This window comes from Somniosus microcephalus, unplaced genomic scaffold, assembly GCF_052327205.1.
Source record: "Somniosus microcephalus isolate GS21.2 unplaced genomic scaffold, FLI_Smic_1.0 unresolved_chr3, whole genome shotgun sequence".
Taxonomy (NCBI): Eukaryota; Metazoa; Chordata; class Chondrichthyes; order Squaliformes; family Somniosidae; genus Somniosus; species Somniosus microcephalus.
In genome coordinates, this window is record NW_028225181.1 from 31,069,385 (window position 1) to 31,083,464 (window position 14,080).

General features: G+C 54.0%; 1 protein-coding gene across 1 annotated transcript in view; it reads left to right on the forward strand.

Annotated features, from left to right (window-relative positions):
• The first annotated feature begins 3,811 nt into the window (after positions 1 to 3,811).
• LOC147091345 (uncharacterized) overlaps positions 3,812 to 14,080 on the forward strand; it is a 27,733-nt gene continuing 17,464 nt past the window's right edge. Inside the window, exon 1 of the mRNA XM_085976539.1 lies at positions 3,812 to 4,152. Within this exon, the coding sequence (XP_085832665.1) occupies positions 3,902 to 4,152 (251 nt within the window). The 5' untranslated portion in view covers positions 3,812 to 3,901. The remainder of the gene's footprint in view (positions 4,153 to 14,080) is intronic.

Sequence of the window (14,080 nt, forward strand, 5' to 3'; positions counted from 1 at the left end):
CGTAGAGAACCGGCAATTTCAAAGCACGAATGAAAGGCCAACCCGAAGTTTACAAATAGGTCAACCAGTTTTGGCCCGGGACTACCGTACTGAGAAATGGCAGCCTGGAACTATTTGCACACGACTAGGACCTCTGATGTATACCGTGGACATTGGAGAAAGCATAATAAGGCGCCATGCTGACCAGATCATAGAGTCATCCGAAAAGGGACAACCTACACCACAACTTTATACACCTAGTGATGAAGCAGAGACACCCATAGTATCTACCTCAGATTCGGTGATACTGGAACCAGATGAACCTGACACTGGCATTGAGGCCGAATCGACCTTGCCAAAAGAACCTACAACACCACCGAGGCGGTATCCGGACCGAGTCAGGAAGCCTCCACAAAGACTGAATTTGTAATTGACTAACTTCAGCAAATGTATATATTAATTGTTATTGTAAAAATGTTATTTAATGATTACTTAAAAAGTTATGTATTATTTATCTAAAAGGGGAGGAATTGTAGTGTATGTACCTTTAAGAGGAATTTTGTTTTTGAAGTCCCTGTATACTGTAGTACCAGTAGTGACCACTCGGGTATATAGGCCTGTGTAGCGTTCTGTATAGTTAGTTCACCTCCAGACTTTGTTCAGTAAACACTTGTTAAATCAACTCCTGCATTCCGAGTCTCCACTAACACACGGATCTAACACTCCTCACCTCCCAAATTGTGGGAATCCTCACCGCCCCAAACTGTGGGACTTCTCACCTCCCAAACTGTGGGACTCCTCACCTCCTAAACTGTGGGACTCATCACCTCCGCAAACTGTGGGATTCCTCACCTCCCCAAACTGTGGGGCTCCTCACCTCCCCAAACTGTGTGGACTCCTCACCTCCCAAACGGCAGGGACTCCTCACCCCCCAACACTGTGGGACTCCTCCCCTCCCCAAATTGTGGGAAACCTCACCTCCCAAATTGCAGGACTCCTCACCTCCCAAACAGTGGGACTCCTCACCTCCCCAAACTGTGGGACTCCTCCACTCCCAAAACTGTGGGACTCCTCACCCCCCCCGCCAAAACTGTGGGACTCCTCACCTCCCAAACTGTGGGACTCCTCACCCCCCCAAACTGTGGGACTCCTCACCTCCCCAAACTGTGGGATTCCTCACCTCCCCAAACTGTGGGATTCCTCACCTCCCCAAACTGTGGGATTCCTCACCTCCCCAAACTGTGGGATACCTCACCTCCCCAAACTGTGGGATTCATCACCTCCCCAAACTGTGGGACTCCTCACCTCCCCAAACTGTGGGACTCCTCCACTCCTCAAACTGTGGGGCTCCTCACCTCCCAAAACTGTGGGACTCCTCACCTCCCCAAACTGTGGGACTCCTCACCTCCCCAAACTGTGGGACTCCTCACCCCTCAAACTGTGGGACTCCTCACCTCCCCAAACTGTGGGACTCCTCACCTCCCCAAACTGTGGGACTCCTCACCTCCCCAAACTGTGGGACTCCTCACCTCCCCAAACTGTGGGACTCCTCACCTCCCCAAACTGTGGGACTCCTTACCTCCCCAAACTGTGGGACTCCTCACCTCCCCAAACTGTGGGACTCCTCACCTCCCCAAACTGTGGGACTCCTCACCTCCCCAAACTGTGGGACTCCACACCTCCGAAACTGTGGGACTCCTCACCTCCCCAAACTGTGGGACTCCTCACCTCCACAAACTGTCGGACTCCTCACTTCCCAAACTGTGGGACTCCTCACCTCCCCAAACTGTGGGACTCCTCAAGTCCCAAACTGTGGGACTCCTCACCTCCCCAAATTGTGGGACTCCTCACCTCCCCAAACTGTGGACTCCTCACCTCCCAAACTGTGGGACTCCTCACCTCCCCAAACTGTGGGACTCCTCACCTCCCCAAACTGTGGGACTCCTCACCCCCCCCAAACTGTGGGACTCCTCACCTCCCCAAACTGTGGGACTCCTCACCTCCCCAAACTGTGGGACTCCTCAAGTCCCAAACTGTGGGACTCCTCACCTCCCCAAATTGTGGGACTCCTCACCTCCCCAAACTGTGGACTCCTCACCTCCCCAAACTGTGGACTCCTCACCTCACAAACTGTGGACTCCTCACCTCCCAAACTGTGGACTCCTCACCTCCCAAACTGTCGGACTCCTCACCTACCCAAACTGTGGGACTCCTCACCTCCCCAAACTGTGGGGCTCCTCACCTCCCCAAACTGTGGGACTCCTCACCTCCCCAAACTGTGGGACTCCTCACCTCCCCAAACTGTGGGACTCCTCACCTCCCAAACTGTGGGAATCCTCTCCTCCCAAACTGTGGGACTCCTCACCTCCCAATCTGTGGGACTCCTCACCTCCCCAAACTGTGGGACTCTTCACCTCCCCAAACTGTGGGACTCCTCACCTCCAAACTGTGGGACTCCTCACCTCCCAAACTGTGGGACTCCTCACCTCCCCAAACTGTGGGACTCCTCACCTCCCCAAACTGTGGGACTTCTCACCTCCCAAACCGTGGGACTCCTCACCTCCCCAAACTGAGGGACTCCTCACGTCCCAAACTGTGGGACTCCACACCTCCGAAACTGTGGGACTCCACACCTCCGAAACTGTGGGCTCCTCACCTCCCCAAACTGTCGGACTCCTCACTTCCCAAACTGTGGGACTCCTCACCTCCCCAAACTGTGGGACTCCTCAAGTCCCAAACTGTGGGACTCCTCACCTCCCCAAATTGTGGGACTCCTCACCTCCCCAAACTGTGGACTCCTCACCTCCCAAACTGTGGGACTCCTCACCTCCCCAAACTGTGGGACTCCTCACCTCCCCAAACTGTGGGACTCCTCACCTCCCCAAACTGTGGGACTCCTCAAGTCCCAAACTGTGGGACTCCTCACCTCCCCAAACTGTGGACTCCTCACCTCACAAACTGTGGACTCCTCACCTCCCAAACTGTGGACTCCTCACCTCACAAACTGTGGACTCCTCACCTCCCCAAACTGTGCGACTCCTCACCTCACAAACTGTGGACTCCTCACCTCCCAAACTGTGGACTCCTCACCTCCCAAACTGTCGGACTCCTCACCTACCCAAACTGTGGGACTCCTCACCCCCCCAAACTGTGGGACTCCTCACCTCCCAAACTGTGGACTCCTCACCTCCCAAACTGTCGGACTCCTCACCTCCCCAAACTGTGGGACTCCTCACCTACCCAAACTGTGGGACTCCTCACCTCCCAAACTGTGGGACTCCTCACCTACCCAAACTGTGGGGCTCCTCACCTCCCCAAACTGTGGGGCTCCTCACCTCCCCAAACTGTGGGACTCCTCACCTCCCCAAACTGTGGGACTCCTCACCTCCCCAAACTGTGGGACTCCTCACCTCCCCAAACTGTGGGACTCCTCACCTCCCCAAACTGTGGGGCTCCTCACCTCCCCAAACTGTGGGACTCCTCACCTCCCCAAACTGTGGGACTCCTCACCTCCCCAAACTGTGGGGCTCCTCACCTCCCCAAACTGTGGGTCTCCTCACCCTCAGATTTGGCCTGCTTCTTTTTCATACTGCAAGGGCAATTTCAGCCCCAGGATCCTAATTTCTCAAATTCAGCCAGCCCCTTGAAAGAAAACAAACAGCAGCTAACAAGTGAGACGTTTAAAATAAACCAGCAGAGGGAGAATCGGCCAGTGGATTGGGTTGTTCCGTTGGGGAGGGAGCGAGGGAGGGGCGTGGCCCCTTTAAGAGTCGTCACTCCTTTAAGCGTCGTGGATGGGTTGTGTGTGTGTGTGGTGGGGGGGAGGGGAAGCAATAGGAGCTGTTGCTCATTGAGGATTGCAGGCGAATGCCAGCCAATGAGGAGGGAGCGACAGTTCCTGTGTACGGAGCGTGACCAGTGAATGAATGCTGTGTGCCTCATCTTCCCAACCAGGCTGTTTACAGGAGAACGGGTTCATCGGCTCCAGCAGCCCTTCCGCGACCCCGACACCGCCGTGGGAAACAATACGATCGCGCAGGCAGCCCACCACCCAAACACAGCACCGCCCCCCCACCCTCCCCCCGACCTCACCCTCGCCACCTCAAGCAGCAATCGGATCTGGAGCACGAGGATGTCGCGAGGTGACACCTTCCTGCACCTATTCGCCGGAGGGTATGTGCAACATTGGCCTTTATTTTGTAATCGCGCTTGTGTGTATGTGTGTGTGTGTGTCGACATCCTAAAGCGCAGTGCAGTACGCAGCAGGTAATAGGGGCACGGTCACTCCCTTCTGAGATTGTACAGCCCGTGTGTGTGTGTGTGTGTGTGTGTCTCAGTAACTCTGTGTTACTGACTATTTCTACTGCTGTTAATCCAGCTCCCTCACACTGTCACTCAGTAACCCCTCTCCCCCAGCACTCTGTGTTACTGACTGTATCTCTACTGCTGTTAATCCAGCTCCCTCACACTGTCACTCTGTAACCCTCTCCCCCCAGCGCCCTGTGTCACTGATTGTATCTCTACTGATGTTAATCCAGCTCCCTCACACTGTCACTCAGTAACCCCTCTCCCCCAGCACCCTGTGTTACTGACTGTATCTCTACTGATGTTAATCCAGCTCCCTCACACTGTCACTCAGTAACTCCTCTCCCCCCAACGCCCTGTGATACTGACTGTATCTCTACTGATGTTAATCCAGCTCGCTCACACTCACTCAGTAACCCCTCTCCCCCAGCGCCCTGTGTTACTGACTGTATCTCTACTGATGTTAATCCAGCTCCCTCACACTGTCACTCAGTAACCTCTCTCCCCCAGTGCCCTGTGTTACTGACTGTGTCTCTACTGATGTTAATCCAGCTCCCTCACACTGTCACTCAGTAACCCCTCCCCGCAGCGCCCTGTGTTACTGACTGTATCTCTACTGATGTTAATCCAGCTCCCTCACACTGTCACTCAGTAACCCCTCTCCCCCAGCGCCCTGTGTTACTGACTGTATCTCTACTGATGTTAATCCAGCTCCCTCACACTGTCACTCAGTAACCCCTCTCCCCCAGCGCCCTGTGTTACTGACTGTACCTCTACTGATGTTAATCCAGCTCCCTCACACTGTCACTCAGTAACCCCTCTCCCCCAGCGCCCTGTGTTACTGACTGTATCTCTACTAATGTTAATCCAGCTCCCTCACACTGTCACTCAGTAACCCTCTCCCCCAGCGCCCTGTGTCACTGACTGTATCTCTACTGATGTTAATCCAGCTCCCTCACACTGTCACTCAGTAACCCTCTCCCCCAGCACCCTGTGTTACTGACGGTATCTCTACTGCTGTTAATCCAGCTCGCTCGCACTGTCACTCAGTAACCCCTCTCCCCCAGCGCCCTGTGTTACTGACTGTATCTCTACTGATGTTAATCCAGCTCCCTCACACTGTCACTCAGTAACCCCTCTCCCCCAGCGTCCTGTGTTACTGACTGTATCTCTACTGATGTTAATCCAGCTCCCTCACACTGTCACTCAGTAACTCCTCTCCCCCAGAGCCCTGTGTTACTGACTGCATCTCTACCGATGTTAATCCAGCTCCCTCACACTGTCACTCAGTAACCCCTCCCCCCCAGCGCCCTGTGTTACTGACTGTATCTCTACTGATGTTAATGCAGCTCCCTCACACTGTCACTCAGTAACCCCTCCCCGCAGCGCCCTGTGTTACTGACTGTATCTCTACTGATGTTAATCCAGCTCCCTCACACTGTCACTCAGTAACCCCTCTCCCCCAGCGCCCTGTGCTACTGACTGTACCTCTACTAATGTTAATCCAGCTCCCTCACACTGTCACTCAGTAACCCTCTCCCCCAGCGCCCTGTGTCACTGACTGTATCTCTACTGATGTTAATCCAGCTCCCTCACACTGTCACTCAGTGTCCCCTCTCCCCCAGCATCCTGTGTTACTGACTGTATCTCTACTGATGTTAATCCAGCTCCCTCACACTGTCACTCAGTAACCCTCTCCCCCAGGGCCCTGTGTTACTGACTGTACCTCTACTGATGTTAATCCAGCTCCCTCACACTGTCACTCAGTAACCCTCTCCCCTCAGCGCTCTGCGTTACTGACTGTATCTCTACTGCTGTTAATCCAGCTCCCTCACACTGTCACTCAGTAAGCCTCTCCCCCAGCGCCCTGTGTTACTGACTGTACCTCTACTGATGTTAATCCAGCTCCCTCACACTGTCACTCAGTAACCCTCTCCCCCAGCGCCCTGTGTCACTGACTGTATCTCTACTGATGTTAATCCAGCTCCCTCACACTGTCGCTCAGTAACCCCTCTCCCCCAGCGCCCTGTGTTACTGACTGTATCTCTACTGATGTTAATCCAACTCCCTCACACTGTCACTCAGTAACCCCTCTCCCCCAGCGTCCTGTGTTACTGACTGTATCTCTACTGATGTTAATCCAGCTCCCTCACACTGTCACTCAGTAACCCCTCTCCCCCAGCGTCCTGTGTTACTGACTGTATCTCTATTGATGTTAATCCAGCTCCCTCACACTGTCACTCAGTAACCCCTCTCCCCCAGCGCCCTGTGTTACTGACTGTATCTCTACTGATGTTAATCCAACTCCCTCACACTGTCACTCAGTAACCCCTCTCCCCCAGCGTCCTGTGTTACTGACTGTATCTCTATTGATGTTAATCCAGCTCCCTCACACTGTCACTCAGTAACCCCTCTCCCCCAGCGCCCTGTGTTACTGACTGAATCTCTACTGATGTTAATCCTGCTCCCCCACACTGTCACTCAGTAACCCCTCTCCCCCAGCACCCTGTGTTACTGACTTTATCTCTACTGATGTTAATCCACCTCCCTCACACTGTCACTCAGTAAACCCTCTCCCCCAGCGCCCTGTGTTACTGACTGTATCTCTACTGATGTTAATCCAGCTCCCTCACACTGTCACTCAGTAACCCCTCTCCCCCAGCGTCCCGTGTTACTGACTGTATCTCTACTGATGTTAATCCAGCTCCCTCACACTGTCACTCAGTAACCTTCTCACCCAGCGCCCTGTGCTCCTGACTGTGTCTCTACTGATGTTAATCCAGCTCCTTCACACTGTCACTCAGTAACCCTCTCTCCCAGCGCCCTGTGTTACTGACTGTATCTCTAGCGATGTTAATCCAGCTCCCTCACACTGTCACTCAGTAACCCCTCTCCCCAGCACCCTGTGTTACTGACTGTATCTCTACTGATGTTAATCCAGCTCCCTCACACTATCACTCAGTAACCCCTCTCCCCCAGCGCCCTGTGTTACTGACTGTATCTCTACTGATGTTAATCCAGCTCCTTCACACTGTCACTCAGTAACCCCTCTCCCCCAGCGTCCTGTGTTACTGACTGTATCTCTACTGATGTTAATCCAGCTCCCTCACACTGTCACTCAGTAACCCCTCTCACCCCAGCGCCACACGTTACTGACTGTATCTCTACTGATGTTAATCCAGCTCCCTCACACTGTCACTCAGTAACCCCTCTCCCCAGCACCCTGTGTTACTGACTGTATCTCTACTGACGTTAATCCAGCTCCCTCACACTGTCACTCAGTAACCCCTCTCCCCCAGTGCCCTGTGTTACTGATGCATCTCTACTGATGTTTGATGTGCCTCAATAAATCCGAGACTCGATGTTAGCGAAACAAAACAAGGCTTTTATTGACTTAGAAGGTAACACACAGGAGAGAGGTATCTTCCATCCAGAGCTCTGCCGTACTGGATGTGCTGCAGGCTGGGCCAGCTTACATAGGGGCCAGGTATGGGCGGAGCCCTACACATAGTACAATACAATGGGCCAGGTATGGGCGGAGCCCTACACATAGTACAATACAATGGTGAGGAAACGGAACAGAGGTAAGGGAAATGAAACTGAAACCAACCACAGTCACAGGCAGTGATGAATGGAATATTTCATCACATTCACCCCTTCTATAGAGTGAGTCTGTTCGGGGGTTTGATAGTCCTCTGCAACTGACGTGGCTGTTGTGGTGCCGCGGGTGTCGGCTGGGTGTCCCCGGTGGCCTCCTGGGTCTCTGCCGGGGGTGCCGCCAGGGTTGTTGAAGGGGTAATAGGTGGGGGTGCCGTTGGTCGATGTTCTTCTGGGGTGATGAAAGAGTAGTGTGTGGGTAAGAGTTGCAGTGATCGTTGTTGCTGCTATTGTCGTGGTTGTTGTCGTTACTGGCTGGGGCGACGTCTTTTATGGACACGGTGTCCTCCCTTCCGTCGGCGTGCCGGACATACGCGTATTGGGGGTTGGCATGGAGTAGGTGCACTGGCTCCATGAGAGGGTCCATCTTGTTGCCCCTCACATGCCTTCGCACGAATACCGGACCTGGGGTGGAGAGCCATGACGGCATGGATACGCCTGAGGTGGATTTCCGGGGAAAGACAAACATTCGTTCATGAGGCGTGGCATTAGTGGCAGTACACAATAGCGACCGTATCGAATGGAGCACATCTGGGAGGACTTCCTGCCAGCGGGAGATAGGGAGGCCCTTGGTCCTTAGAGTTAGGGTGACTGCTTTCCATACTGTCCCGTTCTCTCGCTCCACTTGACCGTTACCCCGGGGGTTGTAGCTGGTGGTACGGCTCGTGGCGATCCCCCTGGACAGCATGTACTGGCGTAGCTCTTCACTCATGAAGGACGCCCCCCTATCCGTATGGATGTAGCTCGGCATACCGAACAGGCAGAACAGGCTGTTGAGGCATTTAATGACCGTGGCGCTGGTCATGTCTGGGCAGGGGAAGGCGAATGGGAAACGAGAGTATTCGTCCACAATGTTCAGGAAGTAAACATTGCGGTCGACGGACGGGAGGGGGCCCTTGAAATCTAAGCTGAGCCGCTCAAAGGGCCGTGTAGCTTTGATTAAGTGGGCCCTATCTGGGCGGTAGAACCAAGGCTTGCATTCAGCGCAAGTGCGGCAGTTCCTGGTCAGAGACCGAACTTCCTCAATCGAGTAGGGTAAGTTACGGGACTTTATGAAGTGGAACAGCCGCGTGACCCCTGGGTGGCAGAGGTCATTGTGGAGGGTCTGTAGCCGATCCCCGGTGGCGCTGGCACACATCCCTCGTGAGAGGGCGTCAGGGGACTCGTTAAGGGCCCCTGGCCGGTAAATGATGTCATAGTCGAAGGTGGAGAGCTCGATCCGCCACCTAAGAATCTTATCATTTTTAATCTTCCCCCTCTGTTTATTATTGAACATAAACACTACCGACCACTGGTCGGTAAGTAGGGTGAAGCGTTTGCCGGCTAGATAGTGGCGCCAGTGGCGCACTGCCTCCACGATGGCTTGGGCCTCCTTTTCCACGGAGGAGTGTCTGATCTCGGGCCCTTGGAGGGTCCTCGAGAAGAAAGCTACGGGCCGCCCCACCTGGTTGAGGATGGCCGCCAAGGCAAAGTCAGACGCATCACTTTCCACTTGAAATGGAGTGTTCTCGTCCACTGCCTGTAGCGTGGCCCGCTCAATGTCCTGCTTAATGCTTTTGAAGGCGGCGTGGGCCTCAGCAGAGAGCGGAAAAGAGGATGCTTTCAAGAGGGGGCGGGCTTTGTCGGAGTAGTTGGGGACCCATTGGGAATAATAAGAGAATAACCCCAGGCACCTTTTCAGGGCTTTGGGAGTGTTGGGCAGGGGCAGTTCCCGTAGGGGGCGCAATCGGTCGGGGTCTGGTCCGATTTCCCCATTCTCCACCACGCTGCCTAGTATGCAGAGGCGCGTGGTGTTGAAAACGCACTTGTCCTCGTTGTAGGTGAGGTTGAGTTTTTGTGCGGTTTTCAGGAACCTCTCGAGGTTCGAGTCGTGATCCTGCTGGTTGTGACCGCAGATGGTGACGTTGTCGAGGTAGGGGAAGGTTGCCTGCAAGTGGTGGCCATCGACCATGCGGTCCATCTCCCTCTGAAAGACCGAGACCCCATTCGCCACCCCATAGGGGACTCTGAGGAATTGGTAGAGGCGTCCGTTCGCCTCGAAGGCGGTGTACGGGCGGTCCTCTGGTCTGATAGGGAGCTGGTGGTACGCTGACTTGAGGTCGATGGTGGAGAACACCCGGTATTGGGCAATTTGGTTCACCATTTCTGATATGCGGGGTAGCGGGTAGGCGTCTAGTTGGGTGTACCTGTTGATCGTTTGGCTATAGTCGATCACCATCCCTTTCTTCTTGCTACCCCTTACCACTACCACTTGGGCGCGCCACGGGCTGTTGCTGCGTTCAATAATGCGCTCTTTCAGGAGCCTGTCTACCTCGGTCGCGATAAACCGCCTGTCCTCCCAGCTGTACCTCCTGCTTTTGGTCGCTATTGGCCGGCAGTTAGGGGTAAGGTTCGCGAATAGCGAAGGCGGCTTTACCTTCAGGGTAGCCAGACCGCACACTGTGAGGGGCGGCTGGGACCCACCGTACTTGAGCGTGACGCTTTGGTGGTTGCACTGGAAATCCAGGCCCAAGATCACGCTCGCACATAGATTCTTCATGATTAATACTTTAAAATTATCGTATACAGTTCCGTTAACGGACAGTTGTACCGTGCAGTAACCCATAATGGTCGATGTCTGGGTTTTATCAGCCATAGAGAGGGTACCCCGAGTAGGGACCACTTTAGGGAGAGTTGTTGTGCCAGTTCAGGGTGGATAAAACTCTCCGTGCTTCCACTGTCAATTAAACATTTAACCCCGCACCCGTTTACCTCGATGTCCACCATTGATTTGGATAGCGGGTGCGGCCTGGTCTGGTCCACTGTGACCGATGCCACTGTAGGGCCCTGATCGAGACAAGATGGCGTCCACGCTGTCTGCTCATAAGATGGTGGACCCCACGTGGTCGGGCAAGATGGCGTCCAAGATGGCCGCTCCCACGGCGCACACGCGCCGGTGGCGGGTTTTCCGGCGGGGTTCCCTCTGCACACCTTCCCGAAGTGCCCCTTCTTACCGCACTTAAAGCAGGTGGTGCCTTTCGCCGGGCACAGGTTTCTGGTGTGCTTCGGCTGCCCGCAGAAGTAGCAGTTGGGTCCCCGACGCCTCGCGGCTGTCGTAGGGCTTCTGGGGGGAGAGCGGGGGCCCCGACGGTGTCGGGCTGCCGGGCGGGGAAGATGCCTTCCAAGATGGCGGCGCCCTTGGTGCGCACGTGGCGGCGTGGACGGCGCGGGCTGAAGAGTAGGCGTCCAAGTTTCTCTGGGCCACATCCAGGGATCGCGCTGTGTCCGCAGCCTGTTTCAGGTCCAACCCCGTTTTTTCCAGCAGTCTCTGCCGGATGTAAGTGGAGCTGAGGCCTGTGATAAAGGCATCGCGAACAAGCTCGTCAGTGTACACTGCGGCTTTTACATCTTGGCACTTGCAGTCTTTGCCAAGCGTTTTCAGGGTGCCTAGGAACTCCTCCACCAATTCCCCAGGTCGCTGTGCGCGAGTGGCGAGCAGATGCCTAGCATACACCTCATTCGTAGGCTGCTGGTAATGCGCCTTTAAGATGTCGCAGGCGGCCGGGTACGTGTCGGCGTCTTGGATGAGGGGGTAAACCCGGTGGCTTACCCAATTCCGCAGAATTCCGAGTTTCATACTCGCAGCGTCCGTAGCGCCTTTGACGGCTGCGGAATTGTCCAGGAAGAATTCCATACACATAAACCAGTGTCCGAAGCGTGCCGCTGCGTCCGAAGCATGCTGGTCCAAATCCAAACATTCGGGTTTCAAGAGTTGATCTATTGTGTTGAAAATTAAGTCAATAAAATTGATGTGCCTCAATAAATCCGAGACTCGATGTTAGCGAAACAAAACAAGGCTTTTATTGACTTAGAAGGTAACACACCGGAGAGAGGTATCTTCCATCCAGAGCTCTGCCATACTGGATGTGCTGCAGGCTGGGCCAGCTTACATAGGAGCCAGGTATGGGCGGAGCCCTACACACAGTACAATACAATGGGCCAGGTATGGGCGGAGCCCTACACACAGTACAATACAATGGGCCAGGTATGGGCGGAGCCCTACACATAGTACAATACAATGGGCCAGGTATGGGCGGAGCCCTACATATAGTACAATACAATGGTGAGGAAACGGAACAGAGGTAAGGGAAATGAAACTGAAACCAACCACAGTCACAGGCAGTGATGAATGGAATATTTCATCACAATGTTAATTCAGCTCCCTCACACTGTCACTCAGTAACCCCTCTCCCACAGCGCACTGTTACTGACTGTATCTCTACTGATGTTAATCCAGCTCCCTCACACTGTCACTCAGTAACCCTCTCCCCCCAACGCCCTGTGATACTGACTATCTCTACTGATGTTAATCCAGCTCGCTCACACTCACTCAGTAACCCCTCTCCCCCAGCGCCCTGTGTTACTGACTGTATCTCTACTGATGTTAATCCAGCTCCCTCACACTGTCACTCAGTAACCTCTCTCCCCCAGCACCCTGTGTTACTGACTGTATCTCTACTGATGTTAATCCAGCTCCCTCACACTGTCACTCAGCAACCCCTCTCCCCCAGCGCCCTGTGTTACTGACTGTATCTCTACTGATGTTAATCCAGCTCCCTCTCACTGTCACTCAGTAACCCGTCTCCCCCAGCGCCCTGTGTTACTGACTGTATCTCTACTGATGTTAATCAAGCTCCCTCACACTGTCACTCAGTAACCCCTCTCCCCCAGCGCCCTGTGTTACTAACTGTATCTCTACTGATGTTAATCCAGCTCCCTCACACTGTCGCTCAGTAACCCCTCTCCCCCAGCGCCCTGTGTTACTGACTGTATCTCTACTGATGTTAATCCAGCTCCCCCACACTGTCGCTCAGTAACCCCTCTCCCCCAGCGCCCTGTGTTACTGACTGTATCTCTACTGATGTTAATCCAGCTCCCTCACACTGTCACTCAGTAACCCCTCTCCCCCAGCATCCTGTGTTACTGACTGTATCTCTACTGATGTTAATCCAGCTCCCCCACACTGTCGCTCAGTAACCCCTCTCCCCCAGCGCCCTGTGTTACTGACTGTATCTCTACTGATGTTAATCCAGCTCCCCCACACTGTCACTCAGTAACCCCTCTCCCCCAGCATCCTGTGTTACTGACTGTATCTCTACTGATGTTAATCCAGCTCCCTCACACTGTCACTCAGTAACCCCTCTCCCCCAGCGCCCTGTGTCACTGACTGTATCTCTACTGATGTTAATCCAGCTCCCTCACACTGTCACTCAGTAACCCCTCTCCCCCAGCGCCCTGTGTTACTGACTGTATCTCTACTGATGTTAATCCAGCTCCCTCACACTGTCACTCAGTAACCTCTCTCCCCCAGCGCCCTGTTACTGACTGTATCTCTACTGATGTTAATCCAGCTCGCTCACACTGTCACTCAGTAACCCCTCTCCCCCAGCGCCCTGTGTCACTGACTGTATCTCTACTGATGTAAATCCAGATCCCTCACACTTTCACTCAGTAACCCATCCCCCAGCATCCTGTGTTACTGACTGTATCTCTACTGATGTTAATCCAGCTCCCTCACACTGTCACTCAGTAACCCCTCTCCCCCAGCGCCCTATGTTACTGACTGTATCTCTACTGATGTTAATCCAGCTCCCTCACACTGTCACTCAGTAACCCCTCTCCCCCAGCGCCCTGTGTTACTGACTGTATCTCTACTGATGTTAATCCAGCTCCCCCACACTGTCACTCAGTAACCCCTCTCCCCCAGCGCCCTGTGTTACTGACTGTATCTCTACTGATGTTAATTCACCTCCCCCACACTGTCACTAAGTAACCCCTCTCCTCCAGCGCCCTGTGTTACTGACTGTATCTCTACTGATGTTAATCCAGCTCCCCACACTGTCACACAGTAACCCATCCCCCAGCGCCCTGTGTTTACTGGTTATATTCCCCTGACCCTGTCCTACATTGTGACCTTCGACCCTTCCCCTGACCCTGTCCTGCACTGTGACCCTCGGACTTACCCCTGATGTGTCTCACTTAGATCGCAGTCAGGTAGACTGGTGGGGTTGAGGATTGAGTGAGGCGGGGCGGAGTCACATAGGGATCGTTGATATCTAAAGTAGGACATCTCTCGTCAAACAAACAAAACAGATTTCAA